Source organism: Tupaia chinensis, unplaced genomic scaffold (genome assembly GCF_000334495.1).
Source record: "Tupaia chinensis unplaced genomic scaffold, TupChi_1.0 Scaffold146828_1, whole genome shotgun sequence".
NCBI classification, from domain to species: domain Eukaryota; kingdom Metazoa; phylum Chordata; class Mammalia; order Scandentia; family Tupaiidae; genus Tupaia; species Tupaia belangeri.
In genome coordinates this window covers 1231426-1259358 of record NW_006206682.1, presented here as the reverse complement: position 1 = coordinate 1259358, position 27933 = coordinate 1231426, and the positions used below count along the sequence as shown (strand labels likewise).

At 46.6% G+C, this 27933-nt stretch overlaps 1 protein-coding gene across 8 annotated transcripts in view; it reads left to right on the top strand.

Annotated features, from left to right (window-relative positions):
- The window catches only part of ABHD6 (abhydrolase domain containing 6, acylglycerol lipase), a 49747-nt gene extending 21814 nt beyond the window's left edge, over window positions 1–27933 (top strand). For 7 of the 8 annotated variants that reach the window (XM_006169169.3, XM_014584433.2, XM_014584432.2 and 4 more), the window contains 7 exons: window positions 8428–8584; window positions 10923–11036; window positions 12259–12391; window positions 17223–17380; window positions 21443–21497; window positions 21718–21818; window positions 26835–27005. In XM_006169169.3, the coding sequence (XP_006169231.1) occupies window positions 8428–8584; window positions 10923–11036; window positions 12259–12391; window positions 17223–17380; window positions 21443–21497; window positions 21718–21818; window positions 26835–27005 (889 nt within the window). Of the gene's footprint in view, window positions 1–8427; window positions 8585–10922; window positions 11037–12258; window positions 12392–17222; window positions 17381–21442; window positions 21498–21717; window positions 21819–26834 lie in introns of all 8 variants that reach the window. The other variant, XM_006169168.2, reaches the window with a different exon arrangement.

Here is a 27933-nt window from a genome sequence, read left to right as displayed (position 1 = left end):
TTCCTGCCCTCCTTTCTGGCTCCCTTTTGTTGTACTAGAGCCTGGAACTTTCTGCCTGCCAGCCAGGCTCTGATCCCTGGAAAGAAGCTACCTGAAGGAAAAGGAGCTTATCCTCTCTCAGGGGTGGAGTGGGTGGTGACTCCGCCAAGGGTCACCCTCTGCATTGCCAAAGTGGAGATACCAGCTGCTTACGTGGTCGCTCTTGCTGCAGGAGTTCTGTGCTGTGGAGCCGGGCCTCCTGGGTGCCTCTGACATGGACAGGCCAGAGCCGGTAGTGCCCCCTCACCACGCTGCCCCCTCACCACGCTGCCCAGGCACCATCAACCTCCACACAAATGCCATTTTTATTACACAAATCAAGTTGAAGCAAAGATTGCAGTTCACTGCTGTGGCCCGTAACCATGGATATGGGATGCAGAGATGGGATTATGTAAAGACCAATACCACCCGCCTCACAGGAAACCCAGCCAATGCTGCCTAGTCCCCACCCCCAGATTCCTGGGGCTGTGGAGAAGGCGTTCACAGTCCTGGTGTCAGGAAAATTGTGATACTTGATTTTTCTTTTTTTTTCTGCCTAAAAGACTTTCTAACCTCTTTTTTTTTTTTTTCCTTCTGCTTTTCTTTTATTTGCCAGAATAGGCTGGCAGTCATTGGGAAGAAAGAAGGGGAAAAGAGAGAGGGAACATGAGAAAGCTCTTCTCGTGGGATGGTCACGCCTCAGTCCCTCCTCTTGCATTTCTCCTTCCTTTCAGGATTTTGGGCACGCACACACATGTGCCCAGCATGTTTCTCAAGCCGTCTTGTCCAGGACTCGAAGAGCATAGTTGACCATGTAGGATCCAGCCACCTTTACCACACCTAATTCCCTTTTTTATTAAGTTAAAATGCCCATAACATAGAATTGACCATGTTAAAATGGGCAGTTCAGTGACTTTAACCATGTCACGGTGTTGGACGGCCCTTGCCCATTGAAGTGCACAACCTTTCCGTCTCCTCAGAGGAACCCCCAGGCCTGTTAGCAATCACCCCAGTGTCTCCCTGCCTTCATGCCCTGGCAACCACAAATCTGTTCTGTCTTTGTGGATTTGCCTGATATGGACATTTTATGTAAATGGGGTCTTGGGCTAGCCGCTGGTGTGGTGGTTAAGGCACTGGATCCCATGTGGCTAACTATAGGCTTCGAATCCTGGACCTGGTGGCTTGAAAACCACACCTGGCACATGTGCGTGCATCCCCAAAATCCGAAGAGGAGAAGAGAAGGGATTGCAGTACAGTCAGTTCCCCTGGGGGTGCATTATGTCTGTCTGTCTGTCTGTCTCTGGCAATCACATACACCCTTTAGCAAACTTCTTTTACTTTGCCGTGTTTTCTTTTTTAAAGAATTATTTACTTAATTTTATTTATCATTGTTTTTGTTTTGTTTTGTTTTGTTTTTAACCAGAGAGAGATAAAGAGAAAGAGAGAGGGAAAGTGAGAAAGCAAGCCACCAGGTTCAGGACTTGAACCATGGTCAGCCATGTGGGAATCCAGCACCTTAACTACCACACCAGCTGCTGGCCCTTGCACAGTGTTTTCAAGGCTCATCTATGCTGTGGCCTGTATCAGTTCTTCATTATCATTATTATGGCTGAATAATATTCCAATGTGTGTGTGTGTGTGTGTGTATATATATATATATATATATACATATATATATATCACATTTTTTTATTCACTCTTCTGTTCATGGATATGTAGGTTATTGCCACTTTATGTTATTGTAATTCTACATAGCAAATAACTCACTTTTATTAATAAATAATACCATTAAAAAGCTATAACACCCTAATACCACAGCTCGGAATTTCCAGTCCCTTATAAACCGATAGTAGTGATTTTTTTTTTTTTTTTAGGTTTTTGCTATAGGGTACATGCGCTCACTGGAGAGAAATAGAGGAGAAATCACCCCTAGGGGGATGGCCACTCCACAATCCCTTCTTCTCCATTCTCTTCCTGGAACTTTGGGCATACATGTATGCACTCGTGCCCAGTGTAATTTTCAAACTGCCAGGTCTGGGACTTGAACTGTGGTCCCCTATGTGGGAGTTGAGCACTTAAACCACCACATCACCCACTGGCCCTGACAGTAGTGATCATATATCCGGCCTGTGTTGTCGCCCAGCTCAAAGCTGGGCAAATGCCGTGCTCTGTATTTCGTGTACTCAGACATGTGGGCCGAGAAGAAAACCCAGCTAGGTGGGGGTGGGGAGGGTGAAAATCCTAGAAAACCTTTTGGATCCTGCCAGGTGGCATTGCGGCGGGGGGGGGGGAGGACTATAGTCATAGAACTGACGATGCCATTGCAGAGAGCTGTCAGAAATCCTGTGTGCAGTCCCTCCCCCACACGGAAGTGCACCGGCTGTTCCTCCAGAGCGCCTGGCTGCAAGTGACATTTCGTGGTTGTCATAGGACGAGCAGCTTTACCCGTGTCGCTACCTCCCTTAACCCCAACACTCCTCCAAAGGCCTTTATTTGTTTGGCTGCCCACCGTGTCCACAGTGGGGGTCACCTCACACACCCAAGTGGGTCGGGTTAATTTTCGGGATTGCTACACAAACGGGAGCAGCAGGCAGGAGGGGCAGCTCGACACCTGCCCCCCATGGCCCCACCATCTGAGCACAAGGGCTTGCTGACGTCCTCAGGACGTGCATTCTCCCGTACTTTCCTCTGGGAATGGGAACAGTTATCCTCAGTAAGCCACATCCAGTCTTCAGAGCAGCTCCCTCTGGGTCTAATTGTCCCTGGCATGTGACCAGCCTGCTTCTACAGTGACATAGACTGTATGGTTGCTCCTACAGGGTAGGGTGAGGGGAGGTCAAATGCTTTTCCCCAAGTCACAGAAAGCCAGGACTGGGGATGCTGCAGCCACCACGGGTGGCATGAGCAGCAGCTCTGATTGTCATTGTGTGATGGCGACACCAAGGCTGTTTACAGGAGGGAGAAGACCGAGATTTTCCGAGGAGTATGGTTTCCCAAGGGAACTCAGTTGCAAAATCAAGATAAGTCATAGCACATAATTCTCTTACATAAGTATAAGAGGAAACAAGATAGAATTGGAAAAGAATAAATAAAAGTGACATTGTTTGTAGATGGGATGATTGTATAGAGAGAGAATCCAGAAGCTGTAGTTTGTTAGAATTAATAAATTATTTTGGCAAGGTTGCTGAATAGAAAATTGGTAAACAAAAACCAGTTGTATCCCTATATGCCAGCAACAAAGAAATAGAAAATGAAGAGAAATTTAATACTATTTACCATAGTATCAACAAATATAAAATTCCTAAGAAGAAATAAATCTAAGGAGGTCGGTGTAGATGATGTCTAGGCAGAAAACTACAAAGTATCCAGAGAAATTTAAAAAGACCTAGTAACTGGAGGAGTACACAAAACTTGGGGGTTGAAAGACTTGCTATGATAAAGATACTAGATTTCTCTACTGTGATCAATACAGTCAGTGTATACCCATGTAAATCCCAGAAGGTTTTGTTTTTTTGGAGTTTATGGTTTTGGTGGGTAAATCCCAGAAGGTTTTGTTTTTTTGGAGTATATGGTTTTGGTGGTGGTTTTGGGTTTTTTTTTGTTTTTTTTAAGAATTATTTTATTTAACTTTATTTATTATTATCATTATTATTTTTCTGGTTGATAAGAAAGAGACAGAGAGAGAAAGAGAGAGAGAGGAAGTGAGAAAGCAAGCCGCCAGGTCTGAGACTTGAACCGTGGTCGGCCATGTGGGAGTCCAGCGCCTTTAACCACCATGCCACTTGCCAGCCCCCGTTTTGTTTTGTTTTGTTTTTTCTTTTTGCTAGAGGGCATGTGCTTTGGCTGGAGGGAAAGGGGGAAAAAGTAAAAAAGCACCCCCATAGAGCATGGTTGCACTGCAGTCCCTTTCAGGATTTTGATTTTGGGCATATACAAACACATACCCAGCACATTTTTCAAGCTGCCAGATCTGAGACTCGAACCACACAGTCAGCCATGTGGGACCCAGCAGCCTTAGCCACCAGGCTACAGGCTGGCCCTTAGCAGGTTTTTAAATTTAAATTTAAATTTTTTTCTTAATGGAAATCAATAAGCTGATTGTTAAGTTTGTTAAAAAATAAAACAGTAAAGGGTCAATTAAGCAAGACAGTCTAAAAGGAGAACAAAGCTAGAGGATTTATTGATACCCCATCAGCTATCAAAACTAATTATGAAATGACAGGAAGCCACGTCAGGATGGAATTGGGGCAGAGGAGGAGGGACAGAGCAATGGGGCGGGCGAGCCCAGGGGCAGCTGCCCGGAGGTGCCTCCTCTTGGTTTGTGACAAAGGCAGCCTGCTCTGTGGGGACGGGAGGGGCTGAGTTCAGTAGATATCCATCTGGAAAAGCTTAATCTAGTTCCCTCTGGTTGCTTCAACAAACTACCCTGAGCAGGGTGGCTTGAAACAACACAGATTGCTTCTCTTGTGGTTCTGACGGCCAGAAATCTGAAATCCAGGTGTTGGCATGACTGGGTCTCGGTAGTTCTAAGGGAGACTTGTCTGTGCCTCTTCCCTTAGCTCTCCCTAACTGCTGACGGTCCCTGGCCCTCCTTGACTTATAGGTGCCCCCCTCTAATCTCTGCTGCCGCTCGCTCGCATTGTGTTCCTCCCGCTTTGTGTTTTGTGACCTAAATTCCCTCTTCTGCTAAGAATTACCATATGGCCCAGCAATTCCACTTCTGGGTTTCTAGCCCTGAACATTGCCAGGAGGGTCTCGGATGATATCGTGCCCCAGTGCATAGAAGCCGTCTTCCCAATAAAGGATGCAGACAGCCCAGATGTCCCCTCCAGGAGAATGGATCAATAAACCGTGGTCTGTACATACAGCAGAATAGAGCTCAGATTTCAAAAGGGCTGACGTTCTGATGTGTGTTACAACGCGGATGAGCCTCAAGAGCATGGTGCTCACGAAACAAGCCAGACACACACACAGAGATGTTGTATGAGTCCACATATACACAACACCTAGAACAGGCATACTGCTAGAGACAGAAAATAGCATAGAGGTTCCCAGAGGCTGGAGGAGGGGAGGCGGGTGCGGAGTTTCTATCTGGGGTGATGAAAATGTCTGGAAAGGGATAGAGATCATAATTGCACAGCACTGCCAATGCGCTAGTGCCACTGAATAGACATTTAAAATGATTACAGTGGCATATTTCATGTTACCAGGATTGAAAAAACAAACAACTATGAGTACTTTTCTTCAGAGGTTCCGGTTAACTGCAGAAGGAGAGACTTTGAGGGGGAGAGGTCTAGATCCCAGGAGCTTCTATTCCCAGGGGAGTAGGGGAGGCTCCTTTTTGGGACTTTTTAATTTAGGTCAGTAGCGACTTCAGTGACTACTGTCCTTGAAACAGGAGCAGTTTGGCCCTTGTCCTGAGAGTATTTGATGTAAGTGATCTGGCTTCTGAGACATTGAGTCATTCTGACTTAATTCTCCTCTTTGTTTCTTTTCTATAGCTATTTCTTTTTCTTTTCTTTTTTTTTCTTTATTTATTTGTTTTAATTTGTTAAAGGGCACATGTGCTCATCAGAGAGAGACAGAGAAAGTGAGAAAGCAAGCCACCAGGTCCAGGACTCAAACTGGGGTCAGCCACATGGGAGTCCAGAGCCTTAACCACCATGCCACCTGCTGGCCTCCGGGTTGCAGCTATTTCTAATCTGCCTTTGTGAATTAGAGGTGATTTGCTGTCTATCAACATTTTTTTCCATCTGGCCCATCAGTCTTTCATTGTTTTTTAGCTGCCCTGGTGACGTAGAGCCTTCTTCCCACTCTCTCGCTGCGGGGATCATTTGAAAAATGAGCTTGGAAAAGTTGATGAAAAGTACCTGTGATGAAAAAGTTATGCAACATATTTTGCACCAAAATAAACTCAAGCTTTAATTCGGCCTTCCCATGAAATGTTTTTGGTCCCCTCATATGGAGTAGTACAGAAGGGCGTCCCCTGGGGATGAAGTCCTCGGTTTCTGAGCCTGGTGCTCAGGCTGACTTCCTGCCTCACCTTCCTTCACTCTGGGCTCAGGTCGTACTTGGCTGTCCCCCAGGCTGGCTGACCTTTTCCATCAGCTCCAACTGATGTCTGCTGAGTTTCCATCGTCTGCTCAGTCTCGCCTTCCTGGAAGGGCCCTCCACTGCTTCATGGGCCTCATACCATGCTTTGTGTGAGAGTTGTGGAGAATTTGTTGGTTTTTTTTTTCTTCCCAGAGGGCGTGTGTGCTCAATAGAGAGAGACAGGGGGAGAGATCTCCCCCCAGTATGGCATGGTCAATGCTGCAGTCCCTTTTCCATTTATCCATCATGTCAGGATTTTGGATGCCCATCATGTTTGCCAGCATGGTGTTCAAGCCACCGGAGCCAGGATTCAAACTGTGATCGGCCATGTGGTTCTCTTAACCACCAAGCCACAGGACTGGCCCCAGAATCGTTGTTATAATACTAATAACTACCATTTGTTGAGTATGTACCATGTGCTGGACATTGAACACAATTTTGTACATGGATTATCTCATTAAATCTTTGTAGTTCATCTTTAGTGTAATGCAACATCTCCTCAATTAAAGATGAGGAAACTGTGGCTCTAGGTTGTGAATGAGTGAGCAGGGCTGCATGAACAAAGTCAGGGTGCCATGGTTTCGAATTTTGAAATGCACTTGCATTACCATGAGAAGAATTTTCAGCTAGCCAATTCAGTACATTTCTAACGTCTGAACAGACAGTGCAGTCGCCCACAAGCATCAGAAGGAACTCGGTGGAAGTCTCCCCCCCATTCTGTTCAACATCCACCTGCTTCTCATCTTATTCTGCTTTTTCACTCCAGTTACTTTTTGATGAAAGAATTATTTAATTTTTTAAATGATCATTATTTTTCTTTTTTTGAAGTTCACCAGAGAGAGAGAAGGAAAGTGAGAAAGCAAGCTGCCAGGTCCAGGACTCAAACTGTGGTCAGTCATGTGGGAGTCCAGCTGCTTTAACCACCATGCCACACTCCCCATGTACTTATCTTAATAGAATCTTGCAGAGGGGCTGGCAGGTGGCATGGTGGTTGAAGTGCTGGACTTTTGATGTGGTTTGAGTCCTGGACTTGGCAGCTTGATTTCTCATTTTCTCTCTCTCTCTCTCTCTGTCTCTGATGAATTGGGGGGGAAAAATAAATAAATAATTCTTTTAAAAAATAGTATTTTGTGGAGGCCAGATGGTGGTGCAGTGGTGGTGTGACACCCTGTGAGGCCAACCCACATGGGAAGGTTCTGGGTTTGCACTCCCAGAGCTCCCTGAGTACATCTGGCATTTGTGTCCCCATGACCTGGGCTGGCTGAGCCTGGGAGTGGATCACAGAGTCAGCCTCCTGTTGGGGGCACTGTCTGTCTCACCCATGGATGAAATAAATGAACTTAAAAAAAAAAAAGTATCAGTGGTCTAGCAGGTGGCGTGGTGGTTAAGGTGCTGGGCTCCTCCATGGCTGACCACGGATTGAATCCCAAATCCAGCAGCTTGAAAATCACGCCAAGTGTATTTGTATGCATGCCCTAAATCCCGAGAAAATGAAGAAAGGATTGCAGCATGGGCATTCCCCCAGGGGGTGATTTCTCACTTTTCCCTCCTTCTCTTTCTGGCGAGCATATGCATCCTCTACTAAAAACTTAAAAAAAAAAAAAAAAAAGTGTGTCTCTTGTATATGCTCCCACTTTCCATATGTGGATGTAAGTAAACGTGAGTATGCATTCCTCTCTCCCTCTCCCACTCCCTCATTTTACACAAATGTACACAAAGGGTTAAGACCGGTCAATTTAGGTTGTTCACTTTTTTCAGACTTGGCTGCTGCTTCGGTGTAAAGTATATCACAGAGCAAATCTCTGATTGAATTAATTATCTTGCATCTTAGAGAGATCCTTCACAGGGAGAGTTCAATTTGTTTAGATGCCAGTTTCATATTGAAACCGATCTAGGGGCAAAGCCCTAGCACTGCCAAGTCTTATGTAACCAACAGAAGCTGCGCTTTCTGCCAGCTCTCTTATGTAGCTGGGCAGAAAGCCAGAGGATTGGTGCAGATGGCTCTCCAGAACTGAGTTCTCACTCTCCAAGCCCCTCGAAATATGTATTAACCCAGGGCGTGTGTGTGAGATGTGCTTCTTAGTTAATTGATTAGCAAAATCCATATCAGCATCGCTCCTTTTGCTTTCTGGAATGGTTGACTTCAGTGCTCTTTGAAAGTGATGCTCTGGAGCACTCCGGAAAAGATTTACAGGGACGAAGGCTGGGAGCAGTGAGATCTCATCACTAGGAAGACTTGCAGAGGGGACCATGTCCCTCCCGAAGCCACTTACCTGCGGCTTACCATGTCGTTCTGCCTTTCTTCCTCCCACCTAGGTACTGGCGGAGGACGCTGGGCATGCAGGTCCGATATGTCTACCACGAAGACTACCAGTTCTGTTACTCCTTCCGGGGCAGGCCGGGGCACAGACCCTCCATCCTCATGCTCCACGGATTCTCTGCACACAAGGACATGTGGCTCAGCGTGGTCAAGGTGCAGTGCCCAGTTCCGCTCTCTCAGATGGAAAGGGTTTCCCCTTGGACATGGCGGCCACCATGGTGGTAGAAACCAAGGGAACCCAGGGCTGCGGGTCAAGCCACATGTAGACAAATGTGACTTATTTTTCAGATTCTCTGTCAGACAAAATTGGTTGAGTGTAAAACTTGTGCCTTAGAAACTTTTCTACTTTATGAATTTTTTTTTTTTTGTAGAGGTGGTTTCTGACACAGCTTCAACTCAGAGCTGCCATGAAAATCAAGAGTGGGCTTTTTAAAAATCACTTCTAGGGGCCAGCAGGTAGTGTAGTGGTTAAGGCTCTGGACTCCTACATGGCTTACCGTGGTTCAAGTCCTGGACCTGGCAGCTTAAAACATGCTGGGTATGTGTGTGTTCATATCCAAAATCCCAGGAGGAGAATGGATTGCAGTTAGGCATCCTCCCTGGGGAGTGATTTCTCACTTTCTTTCTCTCTCTCTCTCTGCTGAGTGTATGCACCCTATAGCAAAAATCTAAGGAAAAAAAAAAAAAAACATTTCTGTACTCCAACTCCCTTCTCTTCTTTCCCCTCCCTCTGCTCCTTCTCCTTTTTCCTTCCTCCCTCCTTATACTTCTGCTTTTTACTTTTTTTTCTTCCTTTCCTTTTCCAGATTTTTTGCTATAGGGCGAGTATACTCGCCAGAAAGAGACAGGGAAAGTGAGAAATCACCCTCCGGGGAGGTGAGCACACTGTGACCCCTTCTCCTCCACTCTCCTCTTAGGATTTTGTACACAATGCACTGCCCAACATGTTTTACACTTCCTTTTTTTTAAAAAAAAGAATTATTAATTTAATTTTTAAAAATTATTTTTACTTGCTATATTTTCTGTTGTCCTCTCACCAGAGGATGACAGAAAGAGAGGGAAAGTGAGAAAACAAGCTGCCAGATCCAGGACTTGAACCATGATCAGCTATGCAGGAGTCCAGCACCTTAACCAATATGCCACCTGCTGACCCCCTGGCATGTATTTCAAGCCACCGAGTTAGAGACTCGAACTGCAGGGTTGGCCATGTGAGATCTAGCATCTTAACGACCATACCACTCATTGACCCATCTGCTTTTTCCTTATCCTTGGCCATTCACAGAAATTACTTTATTTATTTATTTATTTATTTATTTTTGAGAGGCTTTTTTGCTATAGGGCGCGTGCGCTCATCAGAGAGACAGAGAGACAGAAAGCGAGAAATCACCCCCCAGGGAGGATGGCCATGCCGCAATCCCTTCTCCATTTTCCTCTCCGGATCTTGGGCACTCACACACGCCCAGCGTGAGTTTAAGCTAGTGGGTCCAGGACTCGAACTGCGGTCGACTACATGGGAGTCCAGTGACACAGCCATTATGCTAACTGCTGGTCCCCACAGAAATTATCTTAACCAGGCAATTTTCTGGAATTGTTTTTTCCAAATCATATTTTTTGCTTGATTTATGTGGCATGGCCACTTGCTGTACTTGGTGAGAATGGCTATTGGCAAAGGTTGGGCCAGTGGAGTCTTAGAAGAGAAGCATCCCAGACTTCTCCCTCAGACAGGACCCTACCTGAGAGCTCCCCAAATCACCGGCATGATCAGGGAAAGGCTGATACATCCTCCAGTTACGCGAGCTCTGATTTCCAAATCCCTCTGTGAGAATTGTCATCTCTGCCTTATGAGCCCTTCCCCCACTTCCTGTCCCTACTTCTGATAAGCATCTGTCCTATAACTGGGTATTTGTTGATAACTGGAGGTTCTCAGTGTCCCGGTTAAAAATAGTACATATCCAAATAGAAGACGTTTTAGGATAATACTCAGCTAAGGAATTAGACCTTAGTGTAAAAGGAAGGAAAAAGTTGAACCCCAAGTTGGGGTGGTCAGAGATGGTTCTCGGAGAAGCATTGCTCCTGTTGGCTCTGGAGTTGGAGGGACTCGGGGAGGACAGAACCCCCCTTCTAGTTCCCAGTTAATCCACTTGGCTGGAGTTAGTGTGGAAGGGTGAGAGGAAGGAGAAGGGATTAGTACCTGCCAGCCGGTGTCAAGAAAGAGCAAGAGACTTAAGCCACCCTGACTATTGTTCCCCCTTTTTCTGTCTCCCTTGAGCCCCCTGCCATCTGCATATTAGTTTTTTGGGAGCCTCTTCTTTCCGTGAGGCTATTGGCAGTGCTTATTCACATTAGAGGGGTAAAACACTGGGTGAGCCGGGCCCTTATATCCCCAGGGAGGGCTGTACAGCTGACTTGGTAAGCAGAGGCAACTTCCCCAGAAAAGTGGGTAGATTGTGCACACTGTTCATACTGACTCTCCAGGTCTGTGTGTCCTCAGTTTCTTCCAAAGAACCTGCACTTGGTCTGCGTAGACATGCCAGGACACGAGGGCACCACCCGCTCCTCCCTGGATGACCTATCCATAGATGGGCAAGTCAAGAGAATACACCAGGTAAGCAGGAGGCTCCACCCATAATTGTCCACACTGGATCTTGCCCATCATCACACACCCAAGTCTTAGAGCTGGCAGAGAGTTCCACGCTGACTTGTGAACAGTCTTGGAAGTGTTTTGTCTGAGAGTAATTGCAAACACATTGGCAACCCAATGATATCCTTGGTCAGCCATGAATGGTCAAGGCTTATTACAGACTTGTCCTCTATATCTATTAGAGCTATTTATGAAGAAACACAATCTGGGCATTTTCTTATCTTTTTGAAAGGAGTTTAGAATTTCTCAAGAGCATTTCCCTCTTTGGGGGCCCATTTTTCCACTCACCAGCTGCATGATAACAGCAATAGCCCCTCTGCCTCATTGAGGGGAGTGCTTTTTTCATTTTGTCTTATTTTAGCATCTATCTCTAGTCCCCTCCATCTTGGCTTTCAAAGTCATGGGGACACAAGCCATTTCAGATTAGGTAGCTCATAGGTTTCAGGTTGACTATAGGTATTTTCCCCAGATGAGGATATTTACTTAATATAGGTCTTTCTTATTAAACTATGTATTTTAATGAGGTCAGTGACCTTATCTCTTTGGCTATCTTGCTGTAGTCTTAGCAGCTGACCATAGTTCCTTGTAAATAGTAGGTATCTAGTATATATTTTTTAGATGGATGGCTAGATGAATGGATGGTCTGTTGGATGACTTATTGAATGGTCAGAAGGGTGGATGATTTGTTGGATAGATGGATGGGTGGATAGTTACGTGAATGGGTGGTCAGATGGATGGGAAGGGCTTTAAGATAGGCTAAGAGTCAAACTGTGGCCTGTGAGGTATATGTGGCCTGCCACCTATTTTGTAAACTAAGTTTAACACAGCCACACCCATCTGAGTTACATATCGTCTTGGACTGCTTTTATGCCACAATGGCAGAACTGAGTAGTTACAATAGAGATCAGATGGCCCACAAAGCAGAAACTACTTACCCTCTGGTCCTTATGAGTTGGAGGAATCCTTGTTAGTTGAAGGACCCCCCCCTCAGTCTGTGCTGGGTGGAGAGAAGTACATGTGTGCCACAGGGCTCTTGTTGATGGTGGATCCAGTGCAGTTTCAGTCTGAAACTCTTTCATTAAAAGTTGTTTTTGGTTGTCCATAGGAAGTCCAGGGGATTTCTACTCTGTACTCACCATTATCATTGTGTACAACTGAATGACCAAACCTCTTTCTCCCTTCCTAGTTTGTAGAATGCCTCAAGCTGAACAAAAAACCCTTCCATCTGATAGGCACCTCTATGGGTGGCCATGTGGCTGGGGTATATGCAGCTTACTACCCATCAGATGTTTCCAGCCTGAGTCTTGTGTGCCCCGCCGGTGAGTTTCAAGGCTAAAACATCCTTGTGAGTGATGTGAGCACAGTGAGGTCTGAATCTCTTAAAGAACAAGTGGCCAGTGTCTGACTAGTTTTTAGAATAATCTTTTTGATGTGTACTTTAGAGACATACAGTGTTTAGGGATAGCTCTAAAACAATACTCGCATAATTGTAGTCATAATCATACCAACTTTGAAACTATAGAGCCAGCCTTGTTCCATGAAGAATTAATTCACTTGTGTATAGTGCTTTTAACAATAGCACATGCATACTTTGAAATTTAATGTAAATATTAACATTTACTGCATTCTTTTTTGGGGGGGAGAAGTTTTTACTATAGGCTGCGTGAGCATGCCAGAAAGACAAAAAGTGAGAAATCATCCCCTTGGGGGGATGGCCATGCTGTAGTTCCTTCTCCTCCATTCTCCTCTCGGGACCTTGGGCACATATGCACACACGCCTGGCATGAATTTAAGCCTCCAGGTCCAGATCTTGAACCACGGTTGACTACATGGGAGTGCAGTGACATAGCTATTACACCAACTGTTGGCCCCTTATTGCATTCTTAAGAGCTAAGCTTACATATGAATTTTATTCTCATAACACCACTATGAGGGGAAAGTACTATAATTATATTTTTGTTTTTGGGAACAAAAACAGGTATTTATTCATTATAATATCTTTTTAAATTTTAATTTAATTTAGTTTTTAATTTGCAGTGGGGTGCAACTGCTCACTGAAGAGAGTATGAGAAAGAGAGAGAGAGAAAGCAGCCATCACTCCAGGGGCAATAGTCATGCCACAATTCCTTCTCCATTTTTGTCTCGGGATTTTGGGCAAGCATGCATATGTGCCTGCCAAAACTTGTTCAGCAGAACTCATTTTTTTTTTAGTGAAGGGGGCTGTGGATTGGAAATAAACATAAAAATAAACACACAAAGACTTATATGTGAAAAGCGAGGATCGGGTGGGCCCAACTTCTCTGATGGAAATAACCATGACTCTGAACCCATCTCAGGTTTATTTTATTAAAGGGTAGAAAATGGGGGGAGAATAAATAGAATGCAAAGCCAGTTGTTTTCTGATGTTAACCAGCTGAAGATGTGAGGATAACTGGCACCATGCAATTTGATCTTTTGGGGCAAATTCTGATAAACGCATGTGGCTTCCTTTAAACAGATACTGCTCTGCAATTTCAGCAAGCTAGTGTATTTTCATGGAAATTGCTTTCATCACCATGCAAATGACAGCTCATGGAACCAAGGTTTTTTATGTGTCTAAAGGTCACTATGTCTGCTCAGATTAGCCACTCTCCACTTGTGGCCAGTTTGTTTTTCTTTTTTTTTTTTGGAGAGACAGACCAGACAGACAGAGACATAAAGACAGAAAGTGAGAAATCACTCCCCAGGGGGGATGGTCACGCCGCAGTCCCTTCTCCTCCATTCTCCTCTCGGGATCCTGGGCACACACTCTCACACACACACACGCCCGGCGTGAATTTTAAGCCACCAGGTCTGGGACGCAAGCTGCGGTCGACTACGTGGGAGTCCAGCGACATAGCCATTATGCTAACTGCTGGTTCCCGGCCAGTTTGTTTTTCAAACCACCTGGTCAAGGATTCAAACTGTGCCATCGGCCATGTGGGATCCAGCCACCTCAACCACCATACCACTGGCTGGTCCACAAAAAGATATTTAAAAAAAAAAAAAAAAAAAAAAAAAGAATGTTAATGTTAATTTCTGTGTTCTTATATTCTTATATGTACGCATGTCAGTATGAGCTGTAATGTGTCTCTCAAGATTGCAATCTAGGGGCCAGCAAGTGGTGTGGTGGTTTCAGTGCTGGACTCACACATGGTGGTTTGAGTCCTGGACCTGGCAGCTTGCTTTCTCACTTTCTCTCTCTCTCTCTTTCTCTCTCTCTCTCTCTGTCTCTCTCTGCTTACTTTGAAATTTACCTTTATAGCAAATTAAAATAATAAAATAAATAATTCTTTAAAAAAAGAAAAAAAAAGGATTACCATTTGAAGTTAGATTTTGAATTTATTTTTCTTCTCTAAGTATCCAAACGGATTTATAATACTTGATAGATAAAATCTTATCTTCTCTGTCTTTCTCCTTCTTCCTCCCTCTGTCTGTGGTACTTTATTAGGATATGGCTCAAAATTTTAAGTGCACATCTCAATGAGGTTTTTTTTTTTTGGAGAGATTTTCACTGTAGGGCGCGTGCGCTCGCCAGACAGACAGAGAGAGACATAGAGACAGAAAGCGAGAAATCACCCCCCAGGGGGGATGGTCACGCCACAATCCCTTCTCCTCCATTCTCCTCTCGGGATCTTGGGCACGCACGCACACGTGCCCGGCGTGAGTTTTAAGCCACCAGGTCTGGGACACGAACTGCGGTCGACTACGTGGGAGTCCAGCGACATAGCCATTACGCTAACTGCTGGTTCCCAATGAGTTTTTTCATATGTAACCGCCATTAAGATCAAAATGCTCATTTTGTAAATGGGAACATTGAGGCATAAAGACATTACATTAGTGGCAGGACTGGGATGGGAACTGATCCCAGGCTGTCTGGCTCTGGCATCCAGGCTGTGGCTCTTTTGGAAGTCCTTCCATATTTGCTGTATTCTTTATATGACTCATATGCAGTACGTCCTTTATATGATTCAGCTAGAACCCAGCCAGGGGTTAAACACTTACTTCCTTTTACTGAAACTGAGCTAAACAGACCTCTAAAATCCTTATGCTACTCGGAAAGTTAATAGTTTTCTGCCCTGTTAAGGACATTGAAATTGAAGACAAGTCCCCAAAGGGTTTTTTTCTCTTTTCTTTTTTCCACGTGCCACGTCCAAAATCATTTGGTCTTTTAATAATATAGTTTGAAATGGAAGAAACAGCCCCTATGGGAGATTATTGGATTTTAAATCTCTAATGGGAGGTCAGAGCTAACTGGCTTTTTCAAGTGTATGTTCATTTGCTCAGAGAAGACCTGAGCTTCAACTGGAAATTTAAAATTAGGTTTAATGTGAACATGAAAAAGTAGAAACAGATTTATGATTCTATTCTAACCAGGTTGTTTTTAATAAATGTTCTTTAAATTTAAGAAAAATTACAAAGGCAGTACAGAGTCCCATATACCCGTTAACCACTTTCCCCCATTGCTAATAAGTTCGTCAGAACTAGAAACTGACATTGGTACACTTCTATTAACTGAGCTCCAGACGTTTTTTGGATTTCACTTAATTTTTTCACTAGTATCCTCCAGTCCAGAATACCAGCTGACATTTAGCCTAGGATTATTTGCAAAGAGAAAGGAGGAAATAGATAATATAATGTACTTCATAGAATCTTGAAAGATTATATCTTATCTGTACATGATACTTATGTGGGATTTAAATGAGTTACTCAATATAGATTTCTTTTTTTTTCTTTTCCCCCAAGAGTTATTTTATAACTTTATTTATTTATTTATTTAAATTTGACCAGAGAGAGACAGAAAGAAAGTGAGAAAGCAAGCCACCACGTTCAAGACTCGAACCGCGATTTACCATGTGGGAGTCCAGCGCCCTTAACCACCACGCCACCGGCTGGCCCCACTGGGTATAGATTTCTGAAGTATGGATTTTAGCAACATGACCAATTATTGATGCTACTGCCTTTCTTTCTAAACCTTTAAAATCTAGCCCTTTGGCTCAGTTAAACACCTAGAAATTTGCTCAGTGTAAGAAATGAAAGTTTCGAGCTCCTGTATAATGTCAGGTTTTTTGCACTCCCTCATGCTCTAGGATGATGGAAAATAATGAGCAGTCTCAAAGAGAATCCATCTCAGCAGGACTTGATGCTCTCCTGGAGGAAGAGGGATTTATTATAAATGTAGAGAGTGGCAGTGTTGTTGCCCCAACATGGGGACAGCTCAGAAGACCGACACTCTCCCTGCGTAGTGTGTATTTTCTCTAGACAAGAGCACTCTTCGTGGGTCCAGGCCGAGGGAAGGAGTAGTCCGCCACTCCAGCCCTGTGTTTTCACCCTATCATGTACTTGCTCAAATCTGTTTTGGACAATACAGATGAGAAAAGGGCTCACAAGCTGCCTTGTAAATGAATGCTTCTGAAACTCTAGTATACATGTGAATCTCCTCGCAACTTGTCAAAATGTAGATTCTGATTCAAGAGGTATGGAGAGAGGCTGAGCGTTTCTGTGGCTCCTGATGTTCCCAGTTTGTGGGCCACAGTGCAGGTGTACTAGTCCTATATTTTGCTAGAAATACCTGAGATTTGGAGGTTTATAAAGAATAGAGGTTTATTTGGCTCACGATTCTAGTGCCTGGGAAGTCCAAATGTATGGAACTGGCATCAGGCCAGCCCCTGGTGCTGTGTTACAACATGGCTGACAGAAAGAGAGGAGAGTGGGCACACGCAAAGAGAGAGGAAACAGAATTCCTACTTCCTGTTTTTGTCCCTGCCATGCTGCTAAATGATCAGATGGTGTCTTTCCATGAGAACCCACTTCTTAAAGGTCTTCATGTCCCCAAAGCCCTTACACTGGGGAGTAAACTTCTAGAAAATGAACCTTTGGGAGGCAAACAGTTATCTAAATTATAGCAGTAGGTAACCATCCCTAAAATATCTTGAAAACATTTTTTTCTGTTCTCAGAGTTTTATTTCAACTTTGAGCAAGGAGGCAGTACTAATGAAAAAGAAATCTACTGGTGAAAGAAATCTGCAATATATTAGTAGTTCTTAGCTATTAATGGAACTTCCCTACATAAAATGGGGTTTGGAGAGAAGGTAGATGTATTGTCAGGTTGTTTTGGTTTGAATCCCACAGGCCTGCAGTATTCAACTGATAATAAATTCATCCAACGGCTGAAAGAACTGCAGGACTCATCCGCCGTAGAGAAGATTCCCTTGATCCCCTCCACACCAGAAGAGATGAGCGAAATGCTCCAGCTCTGCTCCTATGTCCGCTTCAAGGTACCCCAGCAGGTAATGTGGCTTAGCAGTGACACACTTATCCTCAGCCAAAAACCCAGGTGGCAAGTCCTAGCTTCCCACATTCATCCCCTCCTTCCTCTACTCTGACTCCTTCTTGTCCGCTTCTACTCATTCATTCAGCAAGTATGCAGTGCCTACGACATGTCAGGCACCATGCTGGGCCCAGTGGTGAGTGACTCAGTTAGAGAAGATCCTCGGACAGACACAGTCCAGTGGGAGAGGTGGACAATTAGCAAGTGAATGAATAATTACAAATTGCAATGAGTTTTTACAGAGGAAATCAAGATGGTGTGTTGACTGAAAACGGGGAAGCAGGGATAGCTTTCATAAGCTTCTTCAAGGGAATAGCACCTGCGGAAGTGGAAAAACACATACACAAGTTTAAGGATGAAGTTGGAAAGGGCGGCAGGGCTAAATCGAGAGTCTCATTGGGGAAAAAAGAAAGAAGGAAGGAAGGAAGGAAGGAAGGAAGGAAGGAAGGAAGGAAGGAAGGAAGGAAAGAAAGTAAGGAAGAAAAAATGAACTTAGGATCCCATTACACTCTTAAAAAGTATTAAGAGGGACCAGCTGTCATAATGGCTATGTCACTGGACTCCTATGTAGTCAACTACAGTTCGAGTCCTGGACCCGGTGACTTAAGCTCACACCGGGCACATGTACGTTCATGCCCAAGATCCCAAGAGGAGGATGGAAAAGGGATTGCGGCATGGCCATCCCCCCTGGGGGGGTGATTTCTCGCTTTCTGTCTCTGTTTTTCTGTCTTTCTGGAGAGGGCATGCATCCTATAGCAAAAACCTATCCCCCCAGAAAAAAATTATTATGAAACCCAATGAGATTTTATTTATAGGGGTTATGTTTGTTGATATTAACCACATTAGAATTTAAACTTAGAAAATTTTAAAGCATAGGAATATACATATATTAATTCCATCAGCCATCAGTAGGATGACATGACCCTACATGATGTAGGCTGTGAAAAACTATCCTTTTGAGATAATGTAAGTGGGAATGGTGAGCAACATTGAGTATCATTACGAAAATAGTTTGACCTCACGGACTCTCAAGAACCACTTTGAGAACAGGTGGACTAGATCATGTAGGACCCTGCAGGTTATGGGAAAGCATCTGGGGTCTTTCTAAGTATGACAGAAGAACTACTGAAGTCTTGCAGGGGAGCAGAAACAGAAGCAGAGGAACCCATCCAGGGCTGTTGGGCTGTGGAGACAGTGGTGGTGTGGACTGGGTGGTAACTGTGGAGATGAGATTGGAGAGACCGTGGGAGGAAGAATGGACAGGATTCACTGGCAGATCAGAAGTGGGGGACCAGGGGAGGTGAGAGTCACAGGCGACTTCTAGCACTTGAGTAACTGGGTAGGTAAAGGGAATATTTTCTTTTTCCTCTTAAACTCTTTTTAGTTTTAGAATTATTTATTTATTAGTTATTATTATTTAATTTGCTATAGGGTACATGCACTCACCAGAGAGAGAGAGCGACAGAGGGCAAGTCAGAGAACAAACCACTGGATCCGAGACTCAAGTTGGAGTTGGCCATGTGGGAGTCCAGCACCTTAACCACCAAGGACCCCCATTCTGAATGTGTTACATTCAGGTTGTCTGTGGACCTCCAAATGGAGGTGTCAGGTAGGCAGTTGGATATACAAATAAAGGGAGGTGAGGGACGTCCGTTTTGAACCTATCCAATTGGAACCAGGGCAGAAAATGATATTGAAGGTCATGAGTCTGAACAAGGTCATCAAGGGAAAGGGTGTGGAGAACAAAGAGAGGGAAGTCCACAGCCAAGGCCTCATCACAAAGTTATCTCCCTTTATTGTCAGAACTGGACTCTGCCTCAGGGTGGGGTGGGGCCTCCTAGGAGTTGACTCTCTTGAGCTGTACTCACAAATTGTGAACATGACTCAGTTAATAGATAGGACCTGTCCCTGAGGAAGCCCCCAGTATCTGATTTTGTGGTACAGTTCTATCTTTGAAATCTTTTTTTCAGTCAGGAAGTTACACTGTCCCCTGCCAACACTGATCTCTTCCCAGAATAGCGTGACCCATGTTTTAGAAAACTATATTTTGAGGGCTGGCACTGTGGCCTAACAGTTATGGGATCTGGATCCCACAGGGCCTACTGTAGTTCACATCCTGGCCCCAGTGGGTTGAAAAACATCCTGGACATGTGTGTGTGTGTGGGGTGGTGGTGGTGGTGGTGGTGGTATGCGTGTGTGTGTGTGTGTGTGTGTGTGTGTGTATGTGTATGCATGCCCCAAATCAGAATGGAGACGAAGGGATTATAGCGTGGCCACACTCCATGGGGGAGTCCTGTTCCCTCCCTATCTCTATAGTGAGCGCATGTGCCTTCTGGCAATTAAAAAAAGGAAAGAAAAAAAGAAAAAGAGAAAGGGAAGGAAGCTATGTGTTTGGAGTTGGCGAATATAGATAGGAAAAAAATGGCAACTCCGAAAGTCTTTCCTTCCTATGAGAGAAGATGCACCCATACACACAGCCCTCTGTATCGTGCTGTGTCGTGATTATCTGTAAGGTCGGGGAGTTTGGCTTAATTTGCTCTTCTAGCCCCAAACTTTAGCATGGTGACCTTAGGAAACAGGTCCTAGGTGCAGATTGGGTGGATCAATGATGCAAAGATCCCTGGATAACGCAGGGATGGAGACTGGAGGGGCAGGTAGGTGAAGGGTAGATGGGCATGTGAACTGATGCACACGATGTGTAGATGATCTAGGGCCGCAGGATGGAGGGAAGGCGGAATGGTTGGGTGGGCACGGGGATGGGCAAGTGCAGGATAGATGCATGAGTAGACATTACCTAGCATTCAGGGAAACAGGACGGATGGATTGATCGATCAAGTAGAGATGGAGGGTGGGTGGTTACAAGACGGATCAGTGCATGGGTACAGCATGAAGGATGGAACAAAGGAAATACCTGAAGCTGAGCACAATGTTGTCCAGCACTGTGTTGTCATTGGTCTTCCTCTAGGCTTCCATTTCCAGAGCTGGCGAGCTTCTAGTCATGCTCCAGAGGGTCAGTTTAGTCCGAAGCAGCCATAGTTGGGTCCTGCCCAGTTCCATCAGCATGCAGGACTCCTGAGACAGTGCATTCAGGGGGTTTGGATCTGTTCCCAAGGAGATGAAAGGAGCAATGAATGCGAATGTGAACCCTGTCCTCTACGTTAAGAATCCTGGGCTGGGCCAGCAGTTGGCATGAAGGTTAAGGCACTGAATCCCATATGACTGGTGGCATGGTTCAAGTCGTGGACCCAGTGGCTTGGAAATCATGCCAGGCGCTTCTGCATGCATGCCCTAAATCCTGAGAGAAGACTGGAGGGAAAGGGATTGTGGCATGGCCATCCCCCCAAGGAGACATCTCTCACTTCCCCACTCTCTCTCTCTGGTAAATGCACACACCCTATAGCATAACTAACAACAGTAACAAAAGAATCCTGAGGCAGGGGAAAAGGAGGACAGTGTCCCCTTGGCCATGACCATCTGTTTGGATCATGAGGCTTTGGCCTGTCCACATATGCTGCAGCCCTTACCTGCCCTCCACAGGGACAGCAAGAACAATGTCAAGTGATTAACAGAGAACTATGGGACCCTCCCTAGAATTTTCTCAATACTGGAGATTATTCATCCTTCAGTAGGCCTGTCATTCCCAATGGCTCCATTTTTAAAAATAGACCTTGTTGTGCATTTGGATATTACCAAAGAGTTAGTTGGAATTAATTTATTCTGATGGCGGCTTAAGCTAAGCAGACATTTCTCAAGATAACGTGGCTCTCAGGCCATCCCAGATGTCTTTTACGTGCTGTAGGGGACCTCGGGCTTCATACCATTACCCAAGTTTCTCCTAATTAAGAGACAAAACAAAGCAAACCCTCTTAGGAACCTAACCCTTGGTTACATTGTCATTGCTATATTATGGGGATTTGGAGGACCAGGCCCTGAAAGTCAGTTGCTGAATTACTCTCCCTCACTGTCCCAGAGCTGCCATGAGTCTCGTCTTGCATTCTGACTTGGGGTGATTTGTCCTTAGATCCTGCAAGGCCTCGTCGATGTCCGCATCCCTCATAACAACTTCTACCGGAAGTGTAAGTATCCTGGCTCCCAGCGTGGAGCATGTTCCTGAGTGAGGCTTGCTGGCTGGCTGGCTGGCTTTTAGTTCTTTGATCTCTGAGGCTTTGAATGTTGTCTTCTTGGGCCTCCAAAGAGATGAAGTGGTGGCCTGGGCTCATTGATGGTCCCTTAGCTCTACAGTGGGGCCCAGGGACAACCTAGCCTGCACTCACTGTGTTTTCCTTTTCTGACAAGTGTTTTTGGAGATCGTCAGCGAGAGGTCCAGATACGCTCTCCATAAGAACATGGACAAGATCAAGGCCCCAACACAGATCATCTGGGGGAAGCAAGACCAGGTATGCGACACAGCCCTGCCGTTTCTGTACCCATTACCTTGCCTCGGAGGAACAACCACCTGTGAAGAAGCAGGGAGCCATTCACACAGTGAGCCTCCTCGACTCTACCCAGTCTCAGGAAGAGGAGGGCTTTGCCTGGTGCCATTGTGAGCTGAGAACTAGGACATTTTGCCTTCTTTTTTTTTAGTTTATTATAGGATGCATGTGCTTGCCAGAGAGAGAGAAAGAGAAAGTAAGAAATCACCCCAGGGACCAGCAGGTGGCGTGGTGGTTGGGGCGCTGGACATTCCCACATGGCCGACCGCTGAAGCCTGGAGCTGGTGGCTTTCTTTCTCACTTTCCCTCTCTCTGTGTGTGTGTCTCTGGTCAAATTAAAATAAATGAAGGGAACAAATAAATAATTTTATTAAAAAAGAAAAAGAAAAAAATCACCCCGTATGGGGGATGGCCACACTGCAGTCCATTCTCTTCCATTCTCCTCTTGGGATTTTGAGCATGCACACACACACACACACACACACACACACACCTGGTGTGATTTTCAAGCCGCCAAGTCTGGGACTCGCACTGCACAGTTGGCCATGTGAGACCCAGTACTTCAACCTCTGTGTCATCTGCTGGCTCTAGTCATCCTATTTTTAAAAATATCTTATTCTTGCGGGGCTGGCAGGTGGCTTGGTGGTTAAGGGAACTGGGTTCCCACATGGTCAATCACAATTCGAGTCCCAGACCTGGTGGCTTTCTCACTTTCCTTGTCTCTTTCATTTCTCATTGGTCAAATTAAAGAATAATGACAAATGGAATTAAATAAATCTTAAAAAAAATTTATTCTTGGGACTAGCAGATGGTATAATGGTTATATTGTTGAACTCCCACATAGGAAACCGAGGTTCAAGCCCTGGACCCTTGGCGACTTCAAACTCATGTCGAGCATGTGTGCGTCCATGCCCAAATTTCTGAGAAGAGAATGGAGAAGGGATTGTGGCATGGCCATCCTCCTGGGGGGCGATTTCTTGTTTTCTGTCTTTCTGTCTCTCTGGCAAGCCCACACCTTTTACCTATTTTCATCATTTTTTTTAAAGGTTTTACCACAGGATGGGGCCAGCAGGTGGCATGGTGGTTAAGGGCACTGGACTCCCACATGGCTGACTGCCATGGGCTTGCCAGAGAGACAGAGAGAGACAGAAATCGCATCGTTCTTTCACAACTGTGTAACATTCCATAATACGGCTCTGCCAATATGTCCTACTTGTGGTCATTTATTGGGTCATCGGAAAAGTCATGACGTATTTTTCTCTGGTTTTCTATGTAAAAATGCATCATGACTTTTCCAATGACCAAGTAGTCCCTTCTAGTTTTTGCGGTTAAATGACACCTCAGTGAGCCTCCTTTTGCATGGGTGCAGAGCATGTGAGCTTATCGACAGGGGCCCTTCTCAGATGTGGACTCCCTGGTTAAGGGTGTGTGTGTGTGTGAAATCCGTAGGATTTGGCAAAGGCAGGTTGTGGGGTGGGGCTGCCATAAGGAAGCTCCATAAACTGGGTGACTCAAATGAGAGGCAGGACCAGCAGATGGCATAAGGGTTACATTGTTGGACTCCCACGTTATTAACTGTGGTTTGAGTCCCAGACCCAGTGGCTTGAAACTAATGCCAGGCGCATGTGCATGTGTGCCCGAAATCCTGAGAGGAGAATGGAGGAGAGGGATTGTGGCATGGCCATCCTTCCTTGGGTGTGAATTCTCGCTTTCTGTCTCTCTGGCAAGCAAACACGCTCTACAGCAAAATCTCTCTTAAATAATTTTAAAAAGAAAAGACTCCAAGTTCGGGAAGTTAAGATCAAGGGGCTTGCAGCTCTTTCCAGGGCTGTGAGGGAGACTGCCCCATGCCTCTCCCCCAGCTCCTGCTGCCCGCTTACAGGCACAGAAGCAGACAGAATGACAGCATCTGTTGAGGGTGTCCAAGATCCTTGCACTATGGAACGTTGAGACCAAAGGGAATCAGAGAAATGCTTTTCCTTTGAGACCATTCCCCTAAGGACGGCAGAGGGAAAGCCACCACTGTGAGCCCTGCCGGGACCGAGGAGAGCAGAGGCAGAAGTCAGGATGCCTGGGTGGCCCAGTGGGGACAATGAGAGAAGACAGGCATGTGCCCACAGCGTGTAGAGAAGGAGGGCTGGTCAGCCAGGCAGGCTGGGGATGTAGCTCAGGCCTGTGGACGTGGAGGGGAGGGAGGGAGGTCGTGTGCCCTTCTGCCACCCACGGGACTGAAAGCGACTTTGTGTGCGCTGAATCAGGGAAGCAGGACCTGGGTGAGCGAGGCTTGGAAAGCAGAGCCAGGCAGTGGAACCTTTCTCCTTTCTTCATTCTGAAACCTCCCCTCCACACACACACACACCCGCCAGGTGATTCTGGGTAGCCCACACCTTTATCAGCCCATGACCTTGAGTAAGTCACTGAGTCCCTGCAAATGGAGGGTTTATCTTCTACCCTGAGGGTGATGATGAGGCTCAAGTATTTTTTCTTGGAGGAAAAACATTTATTTACTACACATAGCTGGCCCTAGGTCCTGGACCAGAATTTTCCTCTGGACTCTGTAGTCCATTTTGTTTCAGAAAAGAGCCTACCATCTCTGGGCCTGCTAGGAAAACGAACAGGTTCGTTCTGTGTTCCCTGGACCGTCTCCAGAGCAGAAGGCTTCAGGGCATCTTTTCTTCCACAGTTTTTGCCTCCCAAGCCCTCCCAAACCCTCCTGAGCTCTCCGGATAGTTTTCCTGCTCTGTTACCAACATTTGGTGGCTGGCTCCTGCCCCGGCCAGCCCGAATTCAGCCTCCCTGTTCTTGGACCCCCGTGGGGAGCTGCCTGTGTTGCACACCTGTAGGGGGAGCCATGTGTATCGTCTCCTGTGTGAATAATGCCCCCGGATTTGGGCAGAATACAGCCTGTACATCTGCCCCTGGCAACCCTTTCTGAGAGGCCTCCCTCACAGCAGTTCCAACTCCTCTGTGTTTAGTCTACCGGAGTGAGGTAGGGGGAGGCTCATGGAGACAGAAGGGTCTGTTACTCTCTGTCCCTTCTCCCTGGTGGCATAACAGCTGGCATCCAGGAGGCCCAGAGATACGGCGAGTGAGCAAGTGAGAAAGAGAACAACCAAGCTGACCGGCATCGGGGCCAGCCCGCCCTCTGACTGCCCACACACAGTAGTCAGTGCATGGGATTCGTGGGGTGCCAGCGTGCGCCCTCACGTTGTCAGGCCTTAGGACTACAGGGGCATGGCAGACAGGGCCCTGTCTACTTGCAGCTTGTCTTTCACTGACCGCTGTGACGCATGGCCAGGCTGGGACTAAGGAGGCGGGAGAGAGGCAGCATGCAGGTGTGGGGTGAGAGCCTGTCTGTGTTTATAATTGTGTTATTTTGTTCATTGCATTTTTTGTTTGTTTGTTTTTAATGACAGAGAGGAAAAGAGAGGTGGGATCTCGCCATATCACAATTCTCCTGCCTCAGCCTCCCGGTTAGCTAGTACCACAGACGTCGTCACCGTGCCGGCCTGATTTGGTTGCACTGGGAACCGAACCCTGGCCCTCTGTGTGGCCTCAGCCACCACACAGAGGTACCCTCCTGCTTGTGCCCTACAGCTGGGCTGTCAGGCTATTTTTTTTTCTTTTTTCTGCTACAGGGTGTGTGTGCTTGCTGGAGACAGAGAGGAAAAGCGGGAAATCACCCCTCAGGGGGGGATGGCCACACCGCAGTTCCTTCTCCATTCTCCTCTTGGGATGTGGAACACGCACGCACACACGCCACGTGTTTCTCATGCTGCCAGGGCTAGGACTCAAACCACACAGTCGGCCATGTGGGATCCAGCCACCTTAACTGCCATACCACCAGCAGCATTTTTTACATTCATGTTTATTTTTTTCCTTTTTTTGAGACAGGGATTTTTCTATAGGGTGACTATGCTCGCTAGAGAGACAGAGAGAGATGGAGAGACAGAAAGCAAAACAGCGGGTGACAGCCACGTCATAATGCCCTCTCCATTCTCCTCTTGGGATTTTGAGCACACACGTACATGCGCCCAGCCTGAGTCTCAGGCTGCCGGGTCCAGGACTTGAACCAGTGTCAACCATGTGGGAGTCCAGCACCTTAACCACCACACCACCTGCCAGCCCCATCATGTTTATTTTTGTTAGACACATCAGTACGTTTCATCTTGATTGCTGAGATTTTGGCGCCCACTAAAACTTCCCGTCCCAAGCAAGTGCCTCGCTCGTCTCACCCTGGGGGTGGTCTTGGTCTGAGAGAGGATGGAGAGAAAGGTTTCATTATTATGAATATCCTGTCCATGAAGTAGCTGCTGTGGCTCCCACAGACGTGCATATCTCAAGAGGAACCCTCAGTGATTTCCCACACCTCAGGGTGAGCATGGGGAAGGCTGGCTTCACAGACTGACCGGTGTCAGAGCCAAAACCAGAGGCTCCAGCGGCCATCTTTGCCCATGGACCCTGGTTTCTGGTCTCTGCAGAAGAGTCACACCTTTGAGTTTCTGCTTTTTCATGCTCTTTCCCCCCATTGGCTCCCTCCACATTCCCTGTAGGTACTTTTCCACAGTCCCCGGGCTCTCTTCCTGCCCAGAGTGGCCACAACTGTAGCCGTGAGTGAGTGACAGGGCGGAGATGTCTGGCCCTCAGCTAGGTGCCCTGTCACCCAGCTCTGGCTGATCACTCCTTTCCCTGGTCCAGGGTGCTCTGCGGGGCTCCCCTCCGTTGCTGAGGCGTTCTCCGCCCACACTGCCAGCTGGGCGAGAATAAAGCTCGGGAACAGGCTCTCTCGAGTTGCCTGGGGTTTTGCATTTGCTGTTGTGGATGGAGAAGGGCCTTGTCTGGGATGAGCTGAAGGCGAGGGTGGTGAGGGAAGAGCCTGAGTGCAAATCCAGCGCGAAGGGCGGGTACTGGGAGAAAGCAGAGCCGACTTGGCACCTGGCATCCGATCCTTGGATGCCATCTCGTCCCTCTCGCCCGCAGGTGCTGGATGTGTCTGGGGCCGACATGTTGGCCAAGTCGATTGCCAACTGCCAGGTGGAGCTTCTGGAAAACTGTGGGCACTCGGTGGTGATGGAGAGACCCAGGAAGACGGCCAAGCTCATCGTCGACTTCCTGGCGTCCGTGCACAGTGACAACAAGAAGCTGGACTGAGGCCCCGTCGGCAGCCCGCGTCTGCACATGGCACCTGCCCCCGGCCCCCACGTCGCTCAGGGATCCTGCCCCCGAGGCGGTCAGGGCGCCAGCGTCCCTGAGGAAGCCAGTCCCCTCTCCCTGTATCCACGGTATCCACAGAGCTTCAGGGACCATGAGGAAATCTCCAAGATCTTTGTCACAGAATGGAAACACACATGGAACAAAAGAAAACCCAGCCGCGCCATCTCCCGAGGAGTCGTCAGGTTCGTGCCGCTGACAAGCTCGTGCGGAGCAGCCCTCGGACCGTCATCATCCAGGACGTTTTCTTTACGGCATCTCCCACAGACAGACTCGAGATACTCTTGTTGCTTCAGATGTACCCCCTGCATGGTCCGCGGCTTTCCCAGGAGCATTCGTTCCCATTCGCCGAGCCCTCTCATCCAGGTCTAATTCTATCTCATAGAGACCCACGTGTGAGTGCAGCTTGTTGACTGCAAGACCAGAGAGAAACACGGCCAGCTGGAGGGACGTTCTCGTGCCCTCGGAGGAGCGACGTTCCCTGTGGCCGGCCCTTGGAGCCCCCGGAGCAGCAGAGAACACAACCGGTGGCTTCTCTGGTGGCAGGGAACTCAGAACAGTCACAAAATGCAGGAGACCTGGCAGGGTGAGTTTCCTAGGAGTCATTTATTATTTTTCTAAAAATAGGACTAACGAAGCAATAATGTTCTAGACATCTATCTATATAGACTCGGGTTCCACACACAGGCATCTCGTGGGCCTCTTTTCTATTTTGCTGTGCTACTGAAACACCTTGGGATGTAAAATACTAGTTTGTTAATGAATTCTGTGAATTCTGTGAACAGTAATGTGATTGAAAATAAGTCGAAACAGCTGTAAGGTGACCACAATGAGATGAAATAAATGTACTAAGTCCAGATCAGCTGCA